At 44.2% G+C, this 22525-nt stretch overlaps 1 protein-coding gene across 3 annotated transcripts in view; it reads left to right on the forward strand.

Moving 5' to 3' along the window:
• Positions 1–1491: 1491 nt before the first annotated feature.
• The window catches only part of CSNK1A1 (casein kinase 1 alpha 1), a 37133-nt gene continuing 16099 nt past the window's right edge, over positions 1492–22525 (forward strand). For 2 of the 3 annotated variants that reach the window (XM_087753529.1, XM_087753530.1), the window contains exons 1-5: positions 1492–2011; positions 2845–2951; positions 15938–16064; positions 17793–17891; positions 20305–20388. In XM_087753529.1, the coding sequence (XP_087609655.1) occupies positions 1889–2011; positions 2845–2951; positions 15938–16064; positions 17793–17891; positions 20305–20388 (540 nt within the window). In that variant the 5' untranslated portion in view covers positions 1492–1888. The remainder of the gene's footprint in view (positions 2012–2844; positions 2952–15937; positions 16065–17792; positions 17892–20304; positions 20389–22525) is intronic. The other variant, XM_087753531.1, reaches the window with a different exon arrangement.

A 22525-nucleotide genomic window follows, 5' to 3' on the forward strand; every position in this document is an offset into this window, starting at 1 on the left:
CAAGCCAGGACTTTTTTGCACTTGTGCAGACACAAAGCGTTTGTACCACAGTGCCTTTGCCAAGCTAGAAAGCAGCACGGTGAGTGCAGTACAAGTCTCTGTCACCGTGTGGATGCTGTTCTGTTCAGAGGCCTCCTCTGCCTTTATATCAACAGCCTCCTACCGATGCAGCAGTGTCCTAATCTGCACCTCTTAATCTCACTTTTCTCCAAAACAGTCAGCTATTCAAAAAAATCTGTCCATACACGAGTCTTAAAATCAAACTTTTTATTATTCTCATGGCTTTGGGTGCAGCAGGCAAGCTGGAAAGCCGTTTCTCTGGCCACCCCCCTTAAAAGCAGACACCCCGAGCAGGCTTTCCTTCTGCATCCACGGGCTACAGTGCTGCAGGAGCTTGCTTTCTCCCGCAGACTGAATCATTTCCCACACGCGGGCTCGCACAGCAGAAGACGCCGCTCTGCCAGGGAGTGACGATGAGTCACCGGGAATTCACAGTTTTGTGTTCCTGCAAAGGAAAATCTCGCAGCGCCAAGCGAGGGGGCAAGGGAGGCGCGCCGGGCTTCGACAGGCAGCCGGGAACGGCTCCGGGAGCGGGACCTGCTGGGCCCGGGCGACCGGGGAACGGACGGGGAGGGGCCGGCCGCGACGGCTGCGGCCGCAGGGCCGGGAGAGGCGGCCGCAGGGCCGGGAGAGGCGGCCGCGGCGGGTGGCTCTGCCCGCGGCCTGCGCGGCTCCTCCTGAGCCCGCACCGGGCTTCAGGCGCCGCCGGCTGAAACGGCCCCGCGGCGCCGTGCGCGGCGCCCCCGGCGGGCCGGGGCGGGGGGCCGGAGGGAGGCCGCAGGCTGCCGGGGATCCACCCGCCAGCGCCGCCGGGCCGGGAGCGTGCGCGCAGGCCGCGGGTGGGACGCGCTGAGAGCCCCGGGGCCGCGCCCGCAGCCCCACGTAACAGGGGCGTGACGCCTGCGTCACGGCGGCGGCGGTGACGCCGAGCCGGCCTTCCCTCCGGCTCCCCAGCCGCCAGCGAGGGCGGGTGGACGCGCGGCTGCCCGGGCTCCCCGCCGCCGCGGGGAGGCAGGGGCGGCGCGGCCCCCCGCCGGCTACCGAAGCCACCCGCTCCCCGCCCCGAGCGGGGCGCGCCCGGGGCAGGCCCGGCAGCGGCGGGCGCTGGGCGCCTGCCCCTTTAAGGGGCGGGTGAGGGCGGGCGGCCGCGCGCCCGTCTCTTCCGTCCGGGCGCAGGTCGGAGCGCTGCGCATGCGCGCAGCTGGCACGCGACGCGCGGCCGGGGCGGGGGCGGGCGAGGAGCGGCGCCCGTGATTGGTCGCGAGGGCGGGCGGGGCCCGCGCGTGCGGAGAGGGCGCGGAGCCGCCTGCGCCCCGCCCTCCTCCCCGCCCGCGCGGCCCCGCGCGCAGGCGCGCGGCGGGAGGGGGGGGTGGCCTCCCCGGCGCACGCGCGGCGGGCGCCCCGCCCCCTTCCCAGGCTGCCCCGCGCGGTGAAGAAGCGGCGGCCGCGGGCCGGGGGCATTTTGTGTCCGCGGCGGCAGCGGCTGGCAGACAAGATGGCGGCGGCGGCCGAGTGAGGGCCGGCGGCGGCCGGGAGCCGGCGGCGCCAGCGGGCTTCGCGCTTCCCCGTCCCCTCTCCCCGTCCCTCCCCTCGCAGCGCCTCGGGGGCCGCCTCTCGCTTTTCCGGAGGGCGCTGAGCGCCGCCCGTCCGGGGAGCGGGACAGAGCCGCGGAGGGGGGCGCCCGCCGGAGCGGCCCGGCTGGAGCTGAGCGGCGGGGTCCGCCTGCCTTGTCTTGCCCCCCCCCTCCCCTCCTCGGCGGCGGCGGTAGAGCCCTCCTTCTCCCCCCGAGCCTCTCGGCCCCCGGCGGGCCCCTCAGCCGCCCCTCGCCATGGCGAGCAGCAGCGGCTCCAAGGCCGAGTTCATTGTCGGAGGCAAATACAAGCTGGTGCGGAAGATCGGGTCGGGCTCCTTCGGGGACATCTATTTGGCGATCAACATCACCAACGGGGAGGTAAGGGTGGCTCTCCCTCGCCTCCTTCGGCCTCGGGGGACCCGGCGGCCGGCGGCGACTTCCCCGAGGCCCGGCTTTGCCCCCCCTCCCCGGCCCCCGGCGTCGCTGCCCGCGGGGCTGCGGGCGGCCCCGGCTCGCCAGGGTGGCTGAGCCGCCCCGCGGGGGTGGGGAGCGCAGTGCCCGGGGCCGGGGGCTGCCCCCGCCCGCGGGCCGTCGTCGCCGGGGGGGCGGCACTGCCCCTCCCGAGGGCAGCGCCGTGCGGGCCCGGGCTCCCCGCCCCGCGGGCCGCCGCTGGCTCCTGGAGGCCGGGAGCGGAGCCCACCATTGTGGGCACGCAGACTGTGTCTTTCGTGAGCGCCAAAGTCGTCCCTCTCCCACCAGTCGGCCGTTCCCCGCTCGCAGCTGGGGAACACTTTATCTCGTTTTCATCAACGGTAATAGAAACAAAGAAGATCCCCTCTTTCTTCAGCTCTTTTTTTCTCGTTTTTTTTTTTTTTTTCTTCCTTCCTCCCCCTCACGGCTCTGAGCTGTAAAGAAGAAACACCCACGTATGTTCTTCCTCACTTATGTGGATCTGAAGACTTTACATCTCCAGCTCAATTTCATGACCTGGGATGGATATTTATGTACAAATCATCACGATATGGATTTTATTGGAAGACACAACAAAATGCAGGACGTTGAGCACCGAGAGCTTAAAAAAAAATTATACCTCAGAGCATTTGCAGCAGGGGTGTGTGGGGGTTATTGAAGTGCGGTGCCCCTTAAACCTCAGTGGCAAGGCTGTGCTTGGTGGACGCTCTGCTCTCACTCCTTGTTCCCTCTCACTGTAGGAAGTTGCTGTAAAGTTGGAGTCTCAGAAGGCTAGACATCCCCAGCTGCTGTATGAAAGCAAACTATACAAGATTCTGCAGGGAGGAGTTGGCATCCCACATATACGGTAGGAATCATTCATGTGTGCCAGTACAGTGACTTGTCCTTAATGTTAGTGTGAGGCAGGACACCACCGTTAAAAAGAGATTTATCTGGGAGGGACGGGGCTGTTGGGGGAAGAATGCTCCATTCCAAGCTCTACAGCCCGTTGGGTGTCCTCCCCACTGGCCCGCTCTGTTTTCTTATCCGAGCGCACTGTGGTTTGAAAGCGAGATCTTGGGCAGCTCCTGAGCTGGGAGAAATTCTTGTGATTAGAACAAAGTGCAAGGCTGTTTCAGTGAGAGCCAGTGTTCTCGATGAGGCTGAGAGTTTGGAGCCGGTACTGGAAATGGCTGCTTTCTTTTGTTGCTTTTTTTTTTTTGTTCCAACATGTCTTCCTCCTCCGCTCAGAAAATGGCGGATGGACGTGATTAACCCTCCCCCTTCTCGTGTTGGGACAAGGGACGTGCTCAGGCATGTATCTTTTCCTTTCATAGTTAAGTGCTGCGAGGCTCGAGACGGCAAAGAACCTCAACCAGGAATGAAATGGCAGCCCCTTTCTCTTACCCGCAACAGATGCGTCACTAGGATTTCCGTACAGTTAAAGCGCCAAGATTAATCCCTCCCAATTGCTCGTTATGTGGCTTCCTTGTTTCATATTCTGTCTGAAACTTTCAATAATGTTTAATAATTTCCTGATCTGGAAGAAAATCGCTGGTGCAGCATGCTCTAAGAGGAGTTATTTCTCTTGAGATTATTGAGGTGTTATACTGGGTTAGTTCTCAACTGCTGAATCTATGCATCAGAATAGCTTAAATGAAACTTCAGTTTTCTCCAAAAAGACTTTGTACAAGAAGTTGTTCTTTTTTAAAACTTTGTTAATAATTGTTTTTAAAGTTAGTATTTCTTATATTTGCACTATGGCATAAAGAAATTTTGTTTGTTGAGCTGCAGAAAAGATTTCAATTTAGATATTAGGACAAACCGTGGATTCCTTTTATCCTGTTAACCCTTCCTTGACTTTGTTGTATGTTTACCTGTATCAAGTGGCCTGTAGAGTCTATTGTAAGGTCATAATGATGACATATTCTAGATCATGTATTAATTTTAGCGAAAGATAAAACAAGTCTGCCTTTCTGAGGTTAATAGCTCCCCTCCTCCCCCTTCCCCTCCAAACACAACTGGCTAGAGTCCTGAATGTAAGCTGGAGCTATATAGCAGCGGAGGAGGCAGTGTTGTCTCGGCCATCTGGCCTCATTCACTGCAGCCTTTTGCAGGAAAGGAATAAACATACCTGAATTAAGCAGAATACTTGCAGCTTAGACAGAGTTGCTTATGTGAAAACAGGTTTAGTCTTTACTTTGGACTACGTTTTCCTTCTTTTCTTCAGATGGGTGCCGTATTTTGCAACAGAAAGAATAGAAATTGCATTTTGGAAAGCTGTCATGGTATAGTTATGTGCTAAAACAGGAATAACTGGGAAAACAGCCAAAGCAAGTGGATATCAGGTGTTTCATCGCAAAACTGGAAAAGCAGGCATCCTTAAACTGTTTTTTTGAAAAAGTAAATGAACGTTTGGTGCTAAAACAAGGCCTAAGTTGCAAATTTTTCAATTTTTCCATGTAATAGAACTGAACTACTGTGTAAGTTCTTGGATGTGGTTAAAATGCCCCATAAGAGCGTTTTATTTAAAGCTGAAATACTGAAAGTAATCTTACATGTTGAGAAACTTGCTTCTAGCTTCACTTACAGCAGTCGTCTTTTTAAGTTTTCTTTCCTCTGTATTTGATGTTCTTGTATCTGATTTTGTTTTCTGTTACAACCAGCGACTGGTTTACAGGTCTCACCACCACAGGGGAACTACAGCCTTTCTTTAACACACACTTCCTCCCCCCCCAATAATACAAGATTATTAATTAAGAATAGGCAACTGAGGCAGTGCTCAGAACAACTCAAATTGATTCAGAGACTCATTGTGCTAAAGGTGTGTGATCGATTTGATAATGTCAGCGAGTCTTGAAGTTTTTCACTTTCAGGTTCTCACAGTGTTAATATTTGTAGTATTTTTCTAGAAAAGTGTCTTCAGAAAAGTTTTGGAAATACCTTTTTTGTCTTCAGAAGCAGCATTAATTTAAAATCTATTTGTCTGTCCCAGGTGCTGCTTGACAGGTTCTTTGACTAGGCTTCTGTTACTATGTTGTCGTCTTGCTGTATGACATCTGGTGATGCTTGAAGAAATGTAAAATTGTATTTTTGTGTTCATCTTCAAGAGGAAGCTGACCAGGGTACCCAGCACAGTTCTTGCGACAAATGTTAAAACATGATGTGTTTAGTAGAAGTAGAATCCACGGTACTCTGAATCTAAGGGGGAGGACTTGGCCTACCAAATGAGACGTATCACTGAGGTGCTTAACAAGGATATGTCTTTGAATAGGTGATTACAAAGAGTAACACCAAAGTGAAATTACTGTGCGTATTTCAGACAATTCAACTTTCTTGACGTGCATTTTTGGCAGCAGCTAAGCTGCGAGAATGTATGACTTTGTACTTAGGTCACTTTGCATGTGTAATTGATAATACATGTTCCACCATTGTTTTATAATGGTATGCTGTCAAGTCGGAATAAGCTGTTCTTGGCTCAGTATATTTAGAAGGATGAATCAAGTTGAAGCAAAATCTTTCAATACATTTGTTAAAATTCCTGTAATGTGACACCTTTAAACAACAACAGCACAGAGCATTTGATAGAAAATTAAGGAATCATTCTAAGCTGTTCTCATTGCCATGCTGTATAAGCTGGGCTCAGCAGCATTTTTATCTCAGTGCTGCACATCTGGGAAACAGAGGCACGTAATCTCACATTCCTCATTTAAGAATGAGGGACTTGTTCTCTATTTGTCATCTACTTAATGCAGTGGCCAAGACCAACCTACTAGACGTTGCATTATGTAGCTTTGCCTTACTAAAGTGGTCTGCTGTGGTTCTTTGACTCGCAAAGCTGAAATAATAGGTGAGGTATGGATTGCTCATTCATTTTGGGCACCTGTTCTTAAAACCGAATTCTGCCCTTTAGATGTGATTGCAAACTTAGTAATGATAAGATAGCATATCCAGAGTGTCACTTAAATTATCTAGAACCAAGCAATTTAGCCTTTAAGGTTGATTTGGCCTTTCTGGCTGATTGCAAGAAAGAACGCGTTGTTTGCGCACAAAATAGCAAAAAATGAGATTGGAATGTCTTTATTCTCTGAATATTCAGCTCTGGGGCCCCCCAACATAGGAAGGACATGGACCTGTTGGAGTGAGTCCAGAGGAGGCCACAAAGATGACGAGAGGGCTGGAGTGCCTCTGCTGTGAGGACAGGCTGAGAGAGTTGGAGTGGTTCAGCATGGAGAAGAGAGGGCTCCGGGAGCCCTTCTAGCATCCTTCCAGTGCCTGAAGGGGGCCTGCAAGAAGCTGGAGAGGGACTTTTTACAAGGGAGCATAGTGATAGGACAAGGGGTAATGGCTTTAAACTGAAAGAGCGTGGATTTAGATGAGGTATAAGGAAGAAATTCTTCACTCTGAGGGTGATGAGGCACTGGCACAGGCTGCCCGGAGAAGCTGGGATGCCCCCTCCCTGGCAGTGCTCAAGGCCAGGTTGGACGGGGCTCTGAGCAGCCTGGTCTGGTGGAAGGTGTCCCTGCCATGGCAGGGGGCTGGAACCAGGTGATTTTAAAGGTGCCCTCCAACCCAAACCATTCTATAATATTCTAAACCCTTTTAGACTTGCAAATCTTTGACTTCACTGATTATTTTTGTTTCCTGGAAGAGATAGCAAAGTTTGAACTTGTCTCTGGAGTTTCACAAAACCTTATATAAATGCTCTTCAGATTTTTAAGCTGTGGTTTGTTCTTGATGTACAAATTTTGGTTAATTATTACCTTCATTTTTCACAAAGGCTCTTGAACCAAGCTTAACATTCTAACAATCTGATCTGCCTTCGGGACACAATGCAAAGTCTGCAGTATTCTGCTGGGCTTATTCTCATTGTTCTCAGCCATCAGCTGTCTTTTTCTTTTTTCCTCTCTTTTTCAGTGGCAAAGCATTTTTAGCTGTAATCTTGTTAACTGGGCACTGATCCTATTAGTTTGGACTGTCTACCTTTATTCCCAAATTCTTTGTTCTGGCTTGGAGGAATGCAGCAGAGTGTGTTTGGTGATTTTGTGTGGTGTTTTGTTCATAGTGTAACTCTGTTAAACACCCTTGACAAAGGCAATTGTTCAAATTATCTGTGACAGATACTCTTGATTTTTGCCATTTGTGGTGTTTCTCAAGTATTGTTCGTATCCTTTATGACGATTACCTTTAGGTACTCTTTCAGACATACTTTGGAAAGAAAAGTGGGCTTCAGATTTTTCTCCTGACAGTATCATGGGTTAACTTGTTTTCGCTATTGTCAGTTTCAAATGGGAAACAGCTATGCTGGAACCAGCTGTGGCTATTGGCGATGTACTGGAAGTGTTGCAGTTAAGAGCAGGAAGAGAGCCTAGTGAATGTGAAACAATATCGTCTGTATTCTTGTGTGGGCAAGGCCGAAGAGATACTGTACAGCATGGGAGGCTAATTAAAGTAATATTTAAGTTTAGTCATTTGTAAGTTTAAAAAACAAAAGCTACTGACTTAGTGTTTGGTTTTTTTCGCAATATTCTCTTGCAAACTGAACAAGTAAATCCTTCCATTTCTGAACTTTTCAATACAGTAAGTTCTTGCAAAATATTTTGATGTTGAGAAAGTCAGTATTACCACTCCTGTATCACTACGCAATCTTCTAAATAGTGAAGCGTACTGTAAAGTTTCTGGCAAAAAAAAAATCTATAAAAGTATCTACAATTTTTGTTCTCCTGGTTGCTTACTGCCATGTTGTTGGATAATCTATTAATAACAGACTCTGCCTGTATTCGTTTGAAAATTGTGGTCAAGTTTGCTAATCTTAGGATTGTTTTCACAATGGATTTTTCCTTGAGCACTTCAAATTTTGATCTCTTTAAGCAGTGCTTAAAAATCTGTAAATACACCTCTCAAACACCTTGATTTTAAACTGTTTTCCCAATAACTTCCTGCAGCATAAAAAAAACCAAACCACAAAACCAAAAACACCACTGGAAAAATACCCACCAAACCCACAAACAAAAAGCAACCCCCCCATGCTTCCCCCCAACAAAAAGAAATCAACCCCCAAACTAGTAGTCAGATACTAAGTCTGAAAAGTTTTCTGTCTTTTCTTTGGTAAGACTGATACTTTCATCTGGGTCTGCAAGTAGTGAGGAGGAAGGGTCTAGCGACAGAGCCTCCTATTAATTAGCCACCTGTGATTACTTAAGGCTGGATACTGAAGGGCAGAACCACTCGAGTAGATAAGAGGAAGCCTCTTGTTCTGGTAGCTCAAAGTAAAATTGAAAGCTAGTCTTGTAAATCAATACCTAAAATTTTTCTACTGAGAGAATGAATGTGTCTAAACAAAACCTATTCCATGTTTTGTAACAATCTAAACTTCTGTCTTAATTGGTCTTCGTGGACTCCTTAGAAGCATCCAAGAGAGATCACCGTTTGAAAACAAATGAAGCTGTCTTTTTCTGATTTTGTTTTTTTCTTTTTTCTCCTTGCCTCTAGCTCAGCCTTTGCAGGAACAGTTGCAAAAGTATGCAGTTTCGCTTCAGTGTTATTCTTGTTTGGAAAGGGTGATCAGCAGAGGTACTAATGAAACACTCTTCCTCAGCGATGTTTCCTGTACCTGCTGCGGATCAGCGGCTTACCTTCTCAACTGAACCTCCTGACTTTTGTGGGAGGAACTCGACATAGGTTCTCCTCACTTCCCATCCGGTGTTAAGGGACCTCATTAAACAGCAAGCAAAACAGCAAGTCAGCTACATGGAAATACGTATGCAACATAACACTAGGCAGATGAAATGACCTTATTGCTTAGGAGATGAGCTGCACTGGCATACTTCACGTATTCAGATTTTTCTCATAACTGTACAAAAACTGATACAGAATTTTATTTATAGAGTCTGTCTAACTTCATAGTGTAGGGTGTTCATTGCTGTTTCTTTATTTAGTACTTGGGTGGCCTAATTCATACTCACCATGGCAACTAACGTTAGATGACATCTGCTAAATATTCCACTTCAGTATTTCAGTCATGCCGTATTATGCTAAGTTCACTTATATTACTCCTGGCTGGCTAACAGCTAAGAAGTGCTTTTCTAGCTTCAGGGGAGATAAACTAGAAATTTAAAATATGTGTCAATTTCGACATGAATCTTATGATGATAGATTACCTTTCTTATATGTGTTCCTTCAGTATCTGTTAAGACTCAAATTAGTATGTTTTTACAGGCAGAATATACTTCCCAATTATTTGTCAGGAGATGTCTGTCCTGAGAAGTCTAGAACACGGGACTAGAAGGGGCCGCTTTGGTCCAAATCCAGCACCTGTTTCGGACAACGTGCTGTTCTTTCTGTGAATCGGTCAGGTGCAATGTTAAAACTTCCTAGGCTAGCACGGTGGTGCTCACGATTCTGTTGTCGGACAGAGAGAGCTGCTGTGCCTAAAGATAAATGCTTGTACCCATAGGCAGGCAGTTCCTATTTATTTCTTCCCTGTTTTTTTTTTTTGTTAATAACCTTCTCCCTATTACAGTCCTCCCGTATCTATAAAGAATAGTTGCATAACTCCGTAGCTGCCTTGCTGAGCTGTTTGAATACGTGATTACAGAGGTCACCACCTTCCCATCGTTTTTGAAGTCTCTTTTCTGTCCCTGTTCCGATTTGGATTTCCTTTCCTGAATGTTGATGACGGGGCTTGCACGTCAGTGCCTTAAGCATTGATACCGATTGCTTTACAGTTTCTCTGTAGAATACCTGTACTTTCACTGGTTAGGATTACTTATTATTTTTCAGTGACACTTGATATTAGAGCTATCTGATTATAGGGAGGTCTGTCTTCTCTTTAGTCGCATCATCTGACTAATGCCTAGTTCAGAGACTTTTCTATAAATGACTTGGTGCTTGCAGAAATGGAATACAGTTCCAGAGTGTTCATCAGTTCAGTGTCATTTGGTTTTCTGTAGGATGTCTGAATCCTTTGTGTTCATGAGGCCTTCCAGACTTGCATATTCACCCTCATGTGCCCGCTGACTTGTCAAACTTACTTATAAGGGGATCTCAGGTAATTCTGGTAGTAAGTTTTTTTCCAGCTTGCTTGTTCACTGTACACTTTTTGTTTTAATAGCTTTTTTTATCCACCTTAGTTCTGACAATCTGCATTTTTGTCATGTGAACTCTTCTACGTGGTGTTTGAAAGCTCAAGTGCTGGGGAACTAATTGCGTAGGACTACCCAGGGTAATCCTAGGGTCACATACTATGAATTATGGAAGTGGCAAGAGTTTACGTAATGTCAAAAGTCCAAATTGTCCTTTTTTTACGTGACTATAAATGTTTCTGGAAGTCTAAGGTTTGAGTTTAACTATTCACGTCCTGTCACAGAAGCATTGTACTTCCTTGCAGTGAGGCACCAGAGATACTTTTTTTGCCTCGCAGAAGGATGGCGTTCGCAGTTGTTTGTAACGCCAGCTTGCCGCAGCCTCCGCTGGAGTAGTCGGTGAGTGAATGGACAGAGGCCTTTAGTGGAGGATACGTTACCTGGCAAAGCAGGTGTTGATGGAGGAGAGATTTTTATCAAGCTGGAGCAAAATAGCCTTGTTATAGTTGCTCTGGTAGTAGGAACGCTTTCTTGTGACCCTGAGCTCATGTTCTGGTTTTGTATATGATAAGCTGTAGAGAAAACGATGTGTCGTTATGCCAATGGTGACAATGCCTTTACTGCCTTCATGGCTTCAGAATGTATGGGATTTGGGGTTTCTTTACCAGTGATGAGCAGCTGAGCAGTTATTCAGTAATTTAATTCATCTTGATGTGAATTTGGGATTCTTTCATGTGAATCTTCTGAATCCTTTTTTTATTCATCACATGACCACCTCACACAGCTTGCATAATTGTGCTGCTTTTGTTACCTTTTTGCTGTAATTACAAGTGCCAATGTAATGTGTGAAACTGCTGGTTATCTACTAAAACTGTGTAAGTGGTACCGTAGTCTGAAACCGGGCCTATAATTTCATGGCCCATGTCAGAATTCTGTTAGCCCTTCGCCCACCTCTCTTTGCTAGTTGACCTACCTCAATTTGACCCTTCCAAAGGAAAACACACTAGGTGTGAAGAGAATATTACAATAACCAAATGAAATGTTTTCCCAGTTAAAACAACAAACAAAACAAGCTATTAACATTTTCTCAAACGTTTTTTTTGTCATTGACATTATTTATGAAATATGCAGTTGTGGAAATAGACATCATACAGTTTTTGAAAGATGCAGCTCTGAAAACAGAAAAGGATTTTTAAGTTTGCGTAGACCTGACTACAGTAGTTGCTACTAAGCGCTCGATGTGCATCGGTACTTCGTTCACTTCTCTCGAGGCTAGTCAAGGGAATTAAAAAAACCACCCCACGTGAGTTCAGGGAAACATTCGCTTGTGGTGTGATCTGGCATCATACCTGCTTTACTGTATGGGATGTGGAAACCCGGTACTTGCAAAGCATGTGTCATGAGGCAGCTGTTCAGCACAGAGCTGCAAATATTGAAATTCAAGATGTTACAAAATTTCAGCTGTATGCTTATACTGGGGCAATATATCAGGCTGCTAAACCACATGATTTGGAAACTTTGTTGACGTGGTGAGTCTTTGCCTTTCAAATTAGACAGGTCGCTGAAGTCAAATTAAGGTCAGTGTTAGATCTTTAACCTTGCTTTGACGGAAAGCTTGGTAAAGGATATTTACTGTATTCTAACTGATCTGTAGCTTTAAACAGATGAGGCAAGGGAGAGTGACGGTGCATGCGTGAGCCTGGGCGCGCCTTACAGCTTGAATATGGACTAGGGTTCTGAACAGCCGTGTCGGATGTTACAGCGTTGTGCTGCCAGTTCAAGGGTAAATCTTAGCTCTTCATAATAATATTGTCATGTTAATGTCTTGTGTAGTCTTCAATAAGATAATCTACTGCTGTTCTTCAGGAAAGCTGATAATAATCCATACTTTGTGTTATCCTAGCCTAGTTATTTACTTTTTTAAAAATAATTGTCATGGTTTAATGCAGCAGGCAGCTAAACACCACAGAACGGCTCGTTCATTCCCCCCCATGGGATGGGGGAGAGAATCACAAGGGTGAAAGTGAGAAAACTCGTGGATTGAGATAAAGACAGTTTAATAGGTAAAGCAAAAGCCACACCCACAAGCAAAGCAAACCAAGGAATCCATTCCCTCCTTCCCATCGGCAGGCAGGTGCTCAGCCATCCCCAGGAAAGCAGGGCTCCATCACGCGTAACGGTGACTTGGGAAGACAAACGCCATCACTCCGAACATCCCCCCCCTCCCTTCTTCCCTCAGCTTTACATGCCGAGCGTGACGTCATATGGTATGGAATATCCCTTCGGTCAGCTGTCCCGGCCGTGTCCCCTCAACTCCGTGTGCACCCCCAGCCTGCTCGCTGGTGGGTGTGAGAAGCAGAAAAGGCCTTGACTCTTTGTAAGCACTGCTCAGCAATAACAAAACCATCCCTGTATTGTCAACGCTGTTCTCGGCACAAATCCAAAGCGTATGTATGGATCATTCATTCATATTAGTAGTTCACTCAAAGTTTCATTGCTGATGCAGTATTAGAGCTTCTGAAGATTTCTGTTTGAGATAGCTGGTTTTTTAGAATTGTGCTCAGTTTGTTGCCCTGTTGTTTTGCGTTTTAGCCCAGTAGTGTTGAAACTTGCATGCCAAAGTGCTCTGAATTTGTGCTCATCCAAAATGTGTGCTTGTATACCATCTTACATTGATTATGCGCACATGGGAGTAAGGAGTACTTGCCAAGCGCATATGTATCATAATGTCCAAGGTTTCTTGAGAAGAGCCAAGACTTCTAACATTTTTACTCAGAGCTGCCAGTAGTAGCAGGTACTGGACTTTGAATGGACATGATGTAGCCTTACTTCTTAATCCTGTTTTCCCTGGAAATGTTCCAAGGGAAATGAAAACTTACTTGCAGTATTAGCAAAGTAAATACAGCACAAGTTACTCCAGTACCGTAGCAGAAGTTTCGGTTGCCAGTAGTGAAATGAATAGATGCGGCAGTCTTCTCCGAGGCATTACAGGCAGGTAAACATGAAGATGAAACGTTGAGAGGTCCTGTTTTATTTGTTTTGCAGAGTTGATTCTGCCTTCCACCAGTACAAAATGGTCAGGAGATTAAAATTTTCTTGTGCATATGTAGAAGTAGGCCAAATGGAGGTTGTGCAATCAACCCGAATTACCGCACTTACTAAGCAGAGAGATCCCTATAGAGAACCAGAGGCTTTTTGAAATGTAGCTCCCAGGGTAAGCTTCCTTTTCATCAGCTTCACTCTTTCTGTGATGCTGTAACTAAATTTTCTTAGCTCAGTTGAAGACTGATCTTTGATCCTTTTCCCTTATACTGCAGTCTCCTGGGCACTGAACCATTACTGTACTGAACAATTACACTCAGCATCTGAATTGGACTTCCATTTCTTGAAGAAAATCGTATTTTATCTAGATCTTGATTTACTCCTTAGAATGCTTCATTTCAGCTCATTCTTCTTCAGACTTTTTCACAACAAACCTAAATTTCATATGACAGAATAACTAGGCAGGTCATTTTCATTACTTTAGGTGACCATAATGTTTCGTTTTCAATGGTGGCCTATGGAGCTGTTTATAGGGCCTTGTCAAAACTACTCAGCTGTTTGCATAGGTGACTTTGATAGGAACCAAGAAGTAGATTTACAGGCATAGTCAGTAATTCTTGAACTGAAGCTGGTTTGTAGTTGATTAAGAACTTTTCTCAACAGCATCTCCTTTTGACTCTGTCTCTGCATTGCATTTTTTAAATACTCTTCTTTGTTGCTCTTGCAGTTGAAACTAGCTTCTGATCACTCCTTACAAGGGCCTAGCTAGGCCGGTCTTTTCAAAATGTGTGTGTTTCATGGCTCGGTGTCAGGTTGCAGTGTGAATATTAACCTTTTCATAAATTACAGACTTTATCAAATAATACCATCAGCGTGCTTTCCTAGTTGAGTCGCTTGTAAGTGGTTTTTTTTTGTACATCATAGTACATTCACTGAATTTTTAGAAGGCAAAAACTGATAAATAGTGCTTACAGTATTGGTATGATCATTAACATGTTGGAGGAAAACTTTTGTTGACATTTCATTTGAATGACTGCTTTCAAAATAAGTGTTTTCTGTATCCCATCTTGATGTAGGGAATGAATAAAGGTCCTAGACTGACCTGTAAAACAATTAGTATGATCCACAGCTCGTATGTAACTTTTATCAAATTTATAACCATGCATTACAAAGTGCATGGTTTCTACTAGAATCCCAGCAGCGGGAAGGTACAGGCCAGTAGTTCCTGAAACAAATCCAAATATAGAATCTTTTCCCTGAGGTTTTGTAAACATTTTACTTTACTACCCTGGCTAAGCTTGGAATCCTGTGAGTACCAAGGAATTTGTCAGCTTTATCAGTGGTAACTATTTTCCAGACAACTATGCATTAGTCTCCTGGAGTCACTGCCTAAAGTGGAAATAAAATGTCTACACAGATCTTTAAGCCCCAGCTACTTCTGTGTTTGAGCTGAATCTTGATTTTTTTTTTTTTTGTTTGTTTTATCTGCATGCTCTTATTATGGGGTATATTCTTGGTGTATCTTGTCTGTACCACTGTTGTTGGAAACTTCAGGACTCCTCCAGGAGAGAGCTGGTCAGTGCTTTACCCACTGACTGCTGCTGCTAGTTCCTTGTCGTAAGGACTCAGTGCCTAGCAAAGGCAAAATGCAGCCTTCTGATCGATATGGTGTTGGATCTTTACAGTGATGTACTAGTAGTCAGCACAGCTTCATAAACAGTTTTTCTCACACACCTCTTGCTTAACTGTAGGTTTCTGGAATGTGCAGAAGGACTGTAGAGAAGAATATTCAGGTTCTGTCTTTCAGTGCCCATTTAAAGTATGGAAATTCACAGCTGAGATTTGCAGAAGTGAAGGGTGTGACTCCAGGTCTTCTCAGCAGCTTAGGTGGTGAAATGCTATCCCCCAGTTGCAGATAACATGAAGCAATCCTGTGATGGAAATGCTAGACATGGATTGGAAGGAAAAATATGCATGGGAGGCCTTCTGCTTGTCCTTACAGCATTGGTAACATTTAATTTTTTGCTCTGAATTGATGTATCAGACACTTAAGGGTTGATATCACAGTCTGTTTGGCTGCAATTCATATTTTGCTACATTTGTATTTTTGCTTTTATGACACTTTATGACACTTTTTCCCTTTATGATGTTGAAAACCTGGTAAAGAGCCTTTATCTTCTACTTAATAGGACAGTAGAACTTGATTGCCATTTGTTAAATTTGCATGAATGAATGAAGAGGTAGTATATGAGTTAACTGCATGAGCTGCTTTGGTCTGTTGCAGAGAAATCATACCCGAAAACAAAGCCTGAAGCATCTAAAGATGTTTCTGTGAAGTCAAATAACGCAGGAAGCAATGATGGGAGCGTAAGGTGTCCTGCCGATGAGTTTCGGTTCAGACTTTGTACGCACCCTGCAGTATATTGACATGTAATGGCTTCTGCTTTGATTGCGTTTTGATTTTGGTGTTTGCTATTTCAGTTGCTGCTAAAGTGTTTCCTCTTATGGGAAAATTAAATGTATGTACAACATGCTTGCCAACTTGTGTGTTCTGTTTTGTCCTCAGACTTTGTTTCCAGGAAAAAATAAGACACTACCAGCCTTAGTTTTCAGTTAGCTTTCAAGATTGAAAATTAGTCAGCAATGTGCCCTTGCAGCCAAGAGGGCTAATGGTGTCCTGGGCCGTATTGGGATTCCCGCTAATGCTGAATAATTTTCTTTGTTGCAGGTGGTATGGTCAAGAAAAGGACTACAATGTTCTAGTTATGGATCTTCTTGGTCCCAGCCTTGAAGACCTTTTCAACTTCTGTTCTCGCAGGTTTACGATGAAAACAGTACTTATGTTAGCAGACCAGGTATGTACAAATCTTACTGTCAGGAAGTTAAAAACCCTAAAATATTTTGTGCAGTGTGGTTCTTTTAAAGTGGGTTTAATGTGTTATGCAGTGTTGTGTATAGCTAAGCCAACACTTGACCTATATAGGAATGGAGTAATGGTGGCTCCTGTGTGCTGTGGCATACAAAATGAACGTAGGCCTGTAGTGGGAGGGCGGTGCAGACACCAGATCCTTGATGCTCAGATCCAACAAGTGCAACTGTAATAAAGTATGGAGACTTAACTCCCAATATCGGCCATGGGTGTGGTGTTAGAAGGTCTGAAGCAATCTCCAGTTAGGCTGATCCGACTCAATGGAAGCCTGTTACATGCTGGCCAGCTGCGGTGACAGGTGGGCAACGTGCAAGTCTATGGGTCTGTTCTTACCGCGTGTCACTATGTGCTCACAACCTCCTGTCACTTCTAGTACCAGACCGTGAGCTAATAAATACTGTTTTGGTGGTTGTGGTGCTTAAAGACAGTTCTTAAAGCTGTTAATGGAGATGCCAGTGTGCCTCAAACTTAATCAAGGCCTCTAAAACTGAGGTCTCTTAAGTCTTTTTCTAGCAGTTGATATTTTTTCAGCTTGGTCATGAGAGTACAGCATTTGAAATGGCCAACCATATTTATTTCTTGCTGTTCAATACATAGCTTGATTGTGCTGTATTCAGCTACTTGAAAGGCAGTAAGGGTTTCTCAAATTGAATTTTCAATGGTAGTTTAAATTTCATCTAATAGTACGTAACTGATGTCAGTACCAAGTTGTCACTTCGCCAGATGCTTGTAGAATCCCAGGCTCTTGGCCAAGGAAGCTCACGGCATTTGTATGGAGACAAGGTCAGCTGTCCCTATTCTCAGCTGCCTGGAGCGGTACACTTGCTTTAGAGAGCCATTTGCCTGCTCAGTCAGCTAGAGTCTGGGTGTTACAGCATCTCCAGGGAACCTGTATGGCTTTCGTGCAGTATTCCTTTGGATCATCAACACTAATTAGTTGTCATCTTGGAAAAATAGACGGGATGTATGATATCGGCGCACAGAACTGGCTTTTAGGGCATAGTCCAGTAGAACAGCTGTCGAGGTTGTGGTGTTGCAACAATTCAGCTATTGCACGAAGAGTGTTTCAGTAGCTGGAAAGCTGTACCACATAAATGCATGTGCTGTGATCTCACGCACAGGAAATTGCATGACTGTGTATGACAACACAGATGTGCCAGAGTTTCTCTGCGTCTGCATTGCTGACTGTTATTCCTGGATCACGGTAGCCTAGATATGACAGTATGGGCCACAGTCAAGTTGTTACTTGCTCCGTGAAAATTGTTACCTGGAGTAGTGATGCTTGATGAATGAATAACTGGGACAGGGGGAGGGAATGAGCTTTAAAATTGTCTTGTGGTAGGTATAGAAAACCTTTGTGTGAAGTAAGAAAAAGAAATTACTCTTTAATGGGACACTGTAGTTAGAATATGGACTTGAATGTCTGGGAAAGTTTCAGGTATTTAATCTGCCATTTCCTGACCAAGATTATGGAATCTTAACAGGTAAGAAAGATAAATTTATTTGAACAGCATAAAAAGACTTGGTTTTCATTAAGCAAATATATAAACTTGCAGAGGAAGGTAACGCTAAAATATGCTTTCATTGAAGGTTTAAGTGAATTGTATTGCTCTCATTGAGATCTTACCTGTTTTGTTGTTGTGTTTTTTTACAGATGATCAGTAGAATTGAATATGTGCACACAAAGAATTTTATACACAGAGACATTAAACCAGATAACTTCCTAATGGGTATTGGGCGTCACTGTAATAAGGTTAGTCTAATGCTCTTTGTTTAAAAGATCCAAAGGGAATGGCTATGTTACTTGATTCAAGCTGCACAACGTTTTTAAAACTCATTGCTAAAGCTGATGTTTTGGATGCTAAACTGTGGTTCTTTGATGCGAGAACTTGGATTTCTCAGCGTCGGCTTCTAAATGCAGTGGCATACACATGTGGGTCTCTGACCCACCCTGTGAGATGCACTTGATTGCAAGATGATTTCTAGGCTTGCAGCAAGATTATAAACTAACCCTAGAGGGTACTTGGGTGCTTTTCTCAATGATGGAGTTTTGTTATCGAGATGACTGTTGTAATAGCATTTTTTTCCTCAATGATCAAGTCAAATCTTATCTTTGGCTTGGGGCTGACTTCCTGGGATGAAAAGAATTCGTGCCAGCGTGGGAGCTCCTGACCTGCCAGTCCTCAGGGCGTTAAATCTTGCAGTGACAGACTGGTGAAGAGAACTCTTCAGCCATCAGAAGTGTGGATATGACTAATAGCCAACATGTAGATCGATTGCCTTTATTTATAAATGAAATTTATGCAAATATGTTGATGGAAAACAGTTAAGTTGTAGAGTACTTGAATATGTTGTACAACAAAAAACTGCTCTCAATTTACTTTGTGGAAAAAAAGCAGGGCGGGGGGGCGGGCTGAGGTGGTTGCACTTGTTTGGATGGGTAAATGTAGTCAGAAGTGCATGTTTCCTGTTGAAAACCTTAGATAGAAGAAAACCTTTTTTTATTTTTAGTTCTCTTGAGTGAAATATGCTTAATCCTGCAATTTGTATGTCGAGCTCGGGCAGACAGGCAGCATTGGCAATGCATTAAGCATGCTACTTAATAGAAATTAACTTCAGGACAAATGTACGTGATCAAGCTGTTTATTGGAAGCAAGATTCCCACTTATCTTCTCTATATGCCATCCGAGAATGTCTCATCTCTCTAGGCACTACTAGTATTTAAAATGTTTACCTTTGTTTGCCTGTATGAATGCCAACTTCAGGGCCATGAACATTAGAAGGGGAGAGCTTGGTTAACATCAGTAACAGCTTGTCTGAAGAGGTGCAGTGCACTGAATGTTTAGATACAACCATTGTTGGAAAAGCTTGTAAGTCCAGCTGAAAGGCAGTCTTTATGTAATCCTGTTGCTGTTAAACTTTGCTTGTTCCCAAGTTTCATACTTCAACTCTGTAGAGCTCTATTTTTCTCTGCTGTGTCGAGCAGTTAGGCTCCTTAATTTTCTGGCATGACTTAGAGTATAACTTGAAAACTTTAATTTTTTTTCCTAGTTTTAGTTTCTGATTTCCAGTTGTTCTTTTGGGGCCATTTTCCTGTACTTTTGCACAGTCATGCTAGGTTGGCATTGCTGCACTCCCTTTCATCTTGATGTGGATTAATGGCCTAGAAATTGCTGCTGTGCTTACTTTAGTGGAGGAACACATTAGATTTGCATCAGCTGAAATGAAAAGCAAAATTGCCTGTAAACCATTATATTTTTTTCCCATTAGTAGACTAGTTAGGGAGCCATGCAATGATATGGTGGTAAACACTGTCTGCGGGCATGGGCTTCGCTGCTGTGGCAGGGTTTTAGGGGTTAGGGAGGTAGTTCTTGACGGCAGTGCAGACTGATAGGTTTACATGAGCAAAACGAGGAAAGGGTTGCTTCAGTTTGGAACCAAGTGCTTTACCTAGGGAACACTTGCCATCATACAGTATTTACTTTGTTTCTTTTTGTAACGAAGTGTAGTTTGGGGTTTTTTAGAGATTACTATACACAGTTTAAAGAAAATCAGCCGCCAAGACTAGAATAGCATGGTAATCTTGTTCCAGTAGCTTCCTGTCAGTTATACTTTTCAAAAAATTAAATTGATTTTTTTCAAATTTTAATTTGGTGATGGGGAGAAATTTTGCTCCCACCTTAAAAGATGAATTTTCAGCTCTGCTAGAAATAAGCCCTGCATGCTTATGAAAGTAAACTTTAAGGTGACTAAATGCCTTCTACCTCTTCCTTACTGAAGATTTACTTTTTCTAAATGTCTTTTGGGGGAAGGGCAGTTTGTGGAACCAAAGGATGCTTTTGTAAGCAAAACTCAATTTCCTTTTTTAATAGAGCCAAATGTCACCATTGCTATCCCTGTTCAAGGCAGTGCCATTTTGGAGTGGCTCACAGTTGAAATTTACCTTGTCACATCTTTCAAATTTTCTCCTTGAAAAAAAAAAAAATTAAAACCTAAAAATACAAACATACATAGTTTTTTGAAAACTACAGTGCTTGGTGGAAGAAGGATGGCATTTGGCTACCCTGTTCTTTCTCGAACGCCTCGGTGTTGCCTGTCTGCGCCGGCCATTGTTGCAATGTAAGCAATACTGTTTGATGCACTGCCACCCTCTATTGTTTGTTCAGTGTTTAGAATCTCCAGTGGGGAAGAGGAAAAGAAGCATGACTGTTAGTACTTCTCAGGACCCATCTTTCTCAGGATTAAACCAGGTCTGAACTGTCTCCTATTCCAACCTCAACCCCAAATTCATGTGCTTTATTTTTGTTTTTTTTTTTTGTTTTTTTTTTGTTTTGTGTTTTTTTTTTTTGTTTTTTGTTTTTGTTTTTTTTTCTCTGGAGAATGTAGACCTTGCAAAAGCACCTCTTATGTTGGCATTATTCAGACATACTTGGCAAACATGTAACATTACTAAGATGTTTCCCTGTGGCGCTTGTTTAAATTGTGGAATTATTTCTAAACTTGATATTAAAAAGGGCTAAATGTACATGCTTCATTTCAGATGCAGGTTTCATTTTTTGTTCTTTAAAATTCAAAGGCAATCTATTGAATGTGTTGAAGGATAGACATGCCTCCCTAGTGAAATACCAGGGCTTCTGCACAGGACTGTCTGCTTGCCTTCCCGTAGGATTCCTGCAGTGTCTTTGAATGCACATAGAGAAGTTCTGTTATTGCTTCAGCCAGACTCCTTCTCTTGCAGTTTTTGTTCAAAATCTTTCCAAATGTGTAACGAGGACTCTTATATTTTCATCCATTGTGCTTATAAAATGAAATTACTTCAACAAGCTGTGTCTTGGAGAAACACAAGCTTATCTTGTAGTGTTAAATGTAGCACTTCTGACTCTTGAAGAGAAGCTGAATTGGAGAGAAATGAAGACATATGCCAGTTTGTAGCAGGACAGCTGGAAATTGCTGAACATGAATCATAGCTCAGGATTTTGGCCATAGAATCAGTCCGTAGCTTTCCACAATGATAGTCTTCATGTATTAAATCCCAGGCAGCTAGCTGTACACAAGCTGACAGGCTTCTGTTGTCTGCTCCTGAAACTCTCTTATCAGTTGAGGCAGAGACTTTGATCTACTTCTCTAGTTGCTCTTGGCAAAAATCTTGCCCTACTTCTCCAGTTTCCTGCTGATCGTGCAACAAACAGAATTAAGGTGGTATGAGGTTATCTGTGGGAATACGTCTGTGTTCCTGCTGGCTGGCATCGGTACATTCTGTGCTCATCCAAATCAGGCTATATCTTCCAACTTAACTCTTTGCAAGATGGACTCAGTCCTTTGCCTTCCACCCCTCTGGAATGGGAAATACAGAATGAGCCTAAGCTAGGGAACAGAGTAAACTTCCCCAGAGAAATCAGTGCTGTAAAATAATATCCAGTTACTTGACTAGCGTAAAACAGGTCTGTGTTGCTGAACTGATTCTTTTTTAAGAAGTTCTACCCATATGTCTTGAGAGAACGCAAAATTACTGTGTTTGGGTCTAATATCGAGAGCTCGTAGCAGCTGTGGAAGAGGTAGAGCATCGTTAACTTTTGTAACTCTTTTGAAGAAAGTAGCCTTACCATGTTGGTGCTAAACAGGGCTAGACACCAGCTGTTTGTGTAGAGGTACACTTCCAGTGTTAACTGTTTTGATTCATGAACTGTGACTTTGTCCCTTCGTACCATTAATTAATGGCAAGATCCCCAGGATTACAGAAAGCACACTAAGACTTTGAAGTGTTTAAAGTGTTTGTAACTAAATGTGCAGAGAAAATATTCTGACTGATGTGTATAGTGTTTGGTTTTCCCTCCTTAAGGCATAGTATTTTGCTTAAACTAACGGGCAAAGGCCCTGCAAAAGTAGCTATTGCAAACTATAGATCAGAGACTGTCATCAGATCAGAAAGCTTTGATCAGAAAATAAGGGATTGCATTTGAGCTCAGGCGTTGCTTCTAGAAAAGTTGCATTTGCAGTATAGTAATCACATAGAAGCTTTATACTACCTGCTTTAGGAGTTTAGTAACCAAGTCATTGACGTGCTGGTAGCTGGAGAAGATGTCTGTGCTCACCAAGTGAGTAACTACCTCTAGCGGTAGCTGTGGTGGGTGCAACAAAGGCAAGACCCCCGCTTTCCTGAACTGCCTGACCAGTGTGGTTGTCTTACAGGCTTGGTTTCACGTCCTCCTGCACACAGCATTCTGGGCTTTCAGGGTGACTTTCACTAGCACAGCAAATGTGGAACCACTGTGCTTTGTGTTTGCATATAAATTATGGCAAGACTTCAACTCAAGGTTGTCTGCTCCGACATCAGCAGTTTAAGAGGTTTTTAGCTTTGTTTTTCCTGTCTGGACTACTGTAGTTAGA

Source organism: Nipponia nippon, unplaced genomic scaffold (assembly GCF_047370975.1).
Source record: "Nipponia nippon isolate SJK-2023a ecotype South Korea unplaced genomic scaffold, ASM4737097v1 scaffold_17, whole genome shotgun sequence".
In the NCBI taxonomy this organism is placed as follows: domain Eukaryota; kingdom Metazoa; phylum Chordata; class Aves; order Pelecaniformes; family Threskiornithidae; genus Nipponia; species Nipponia nippon.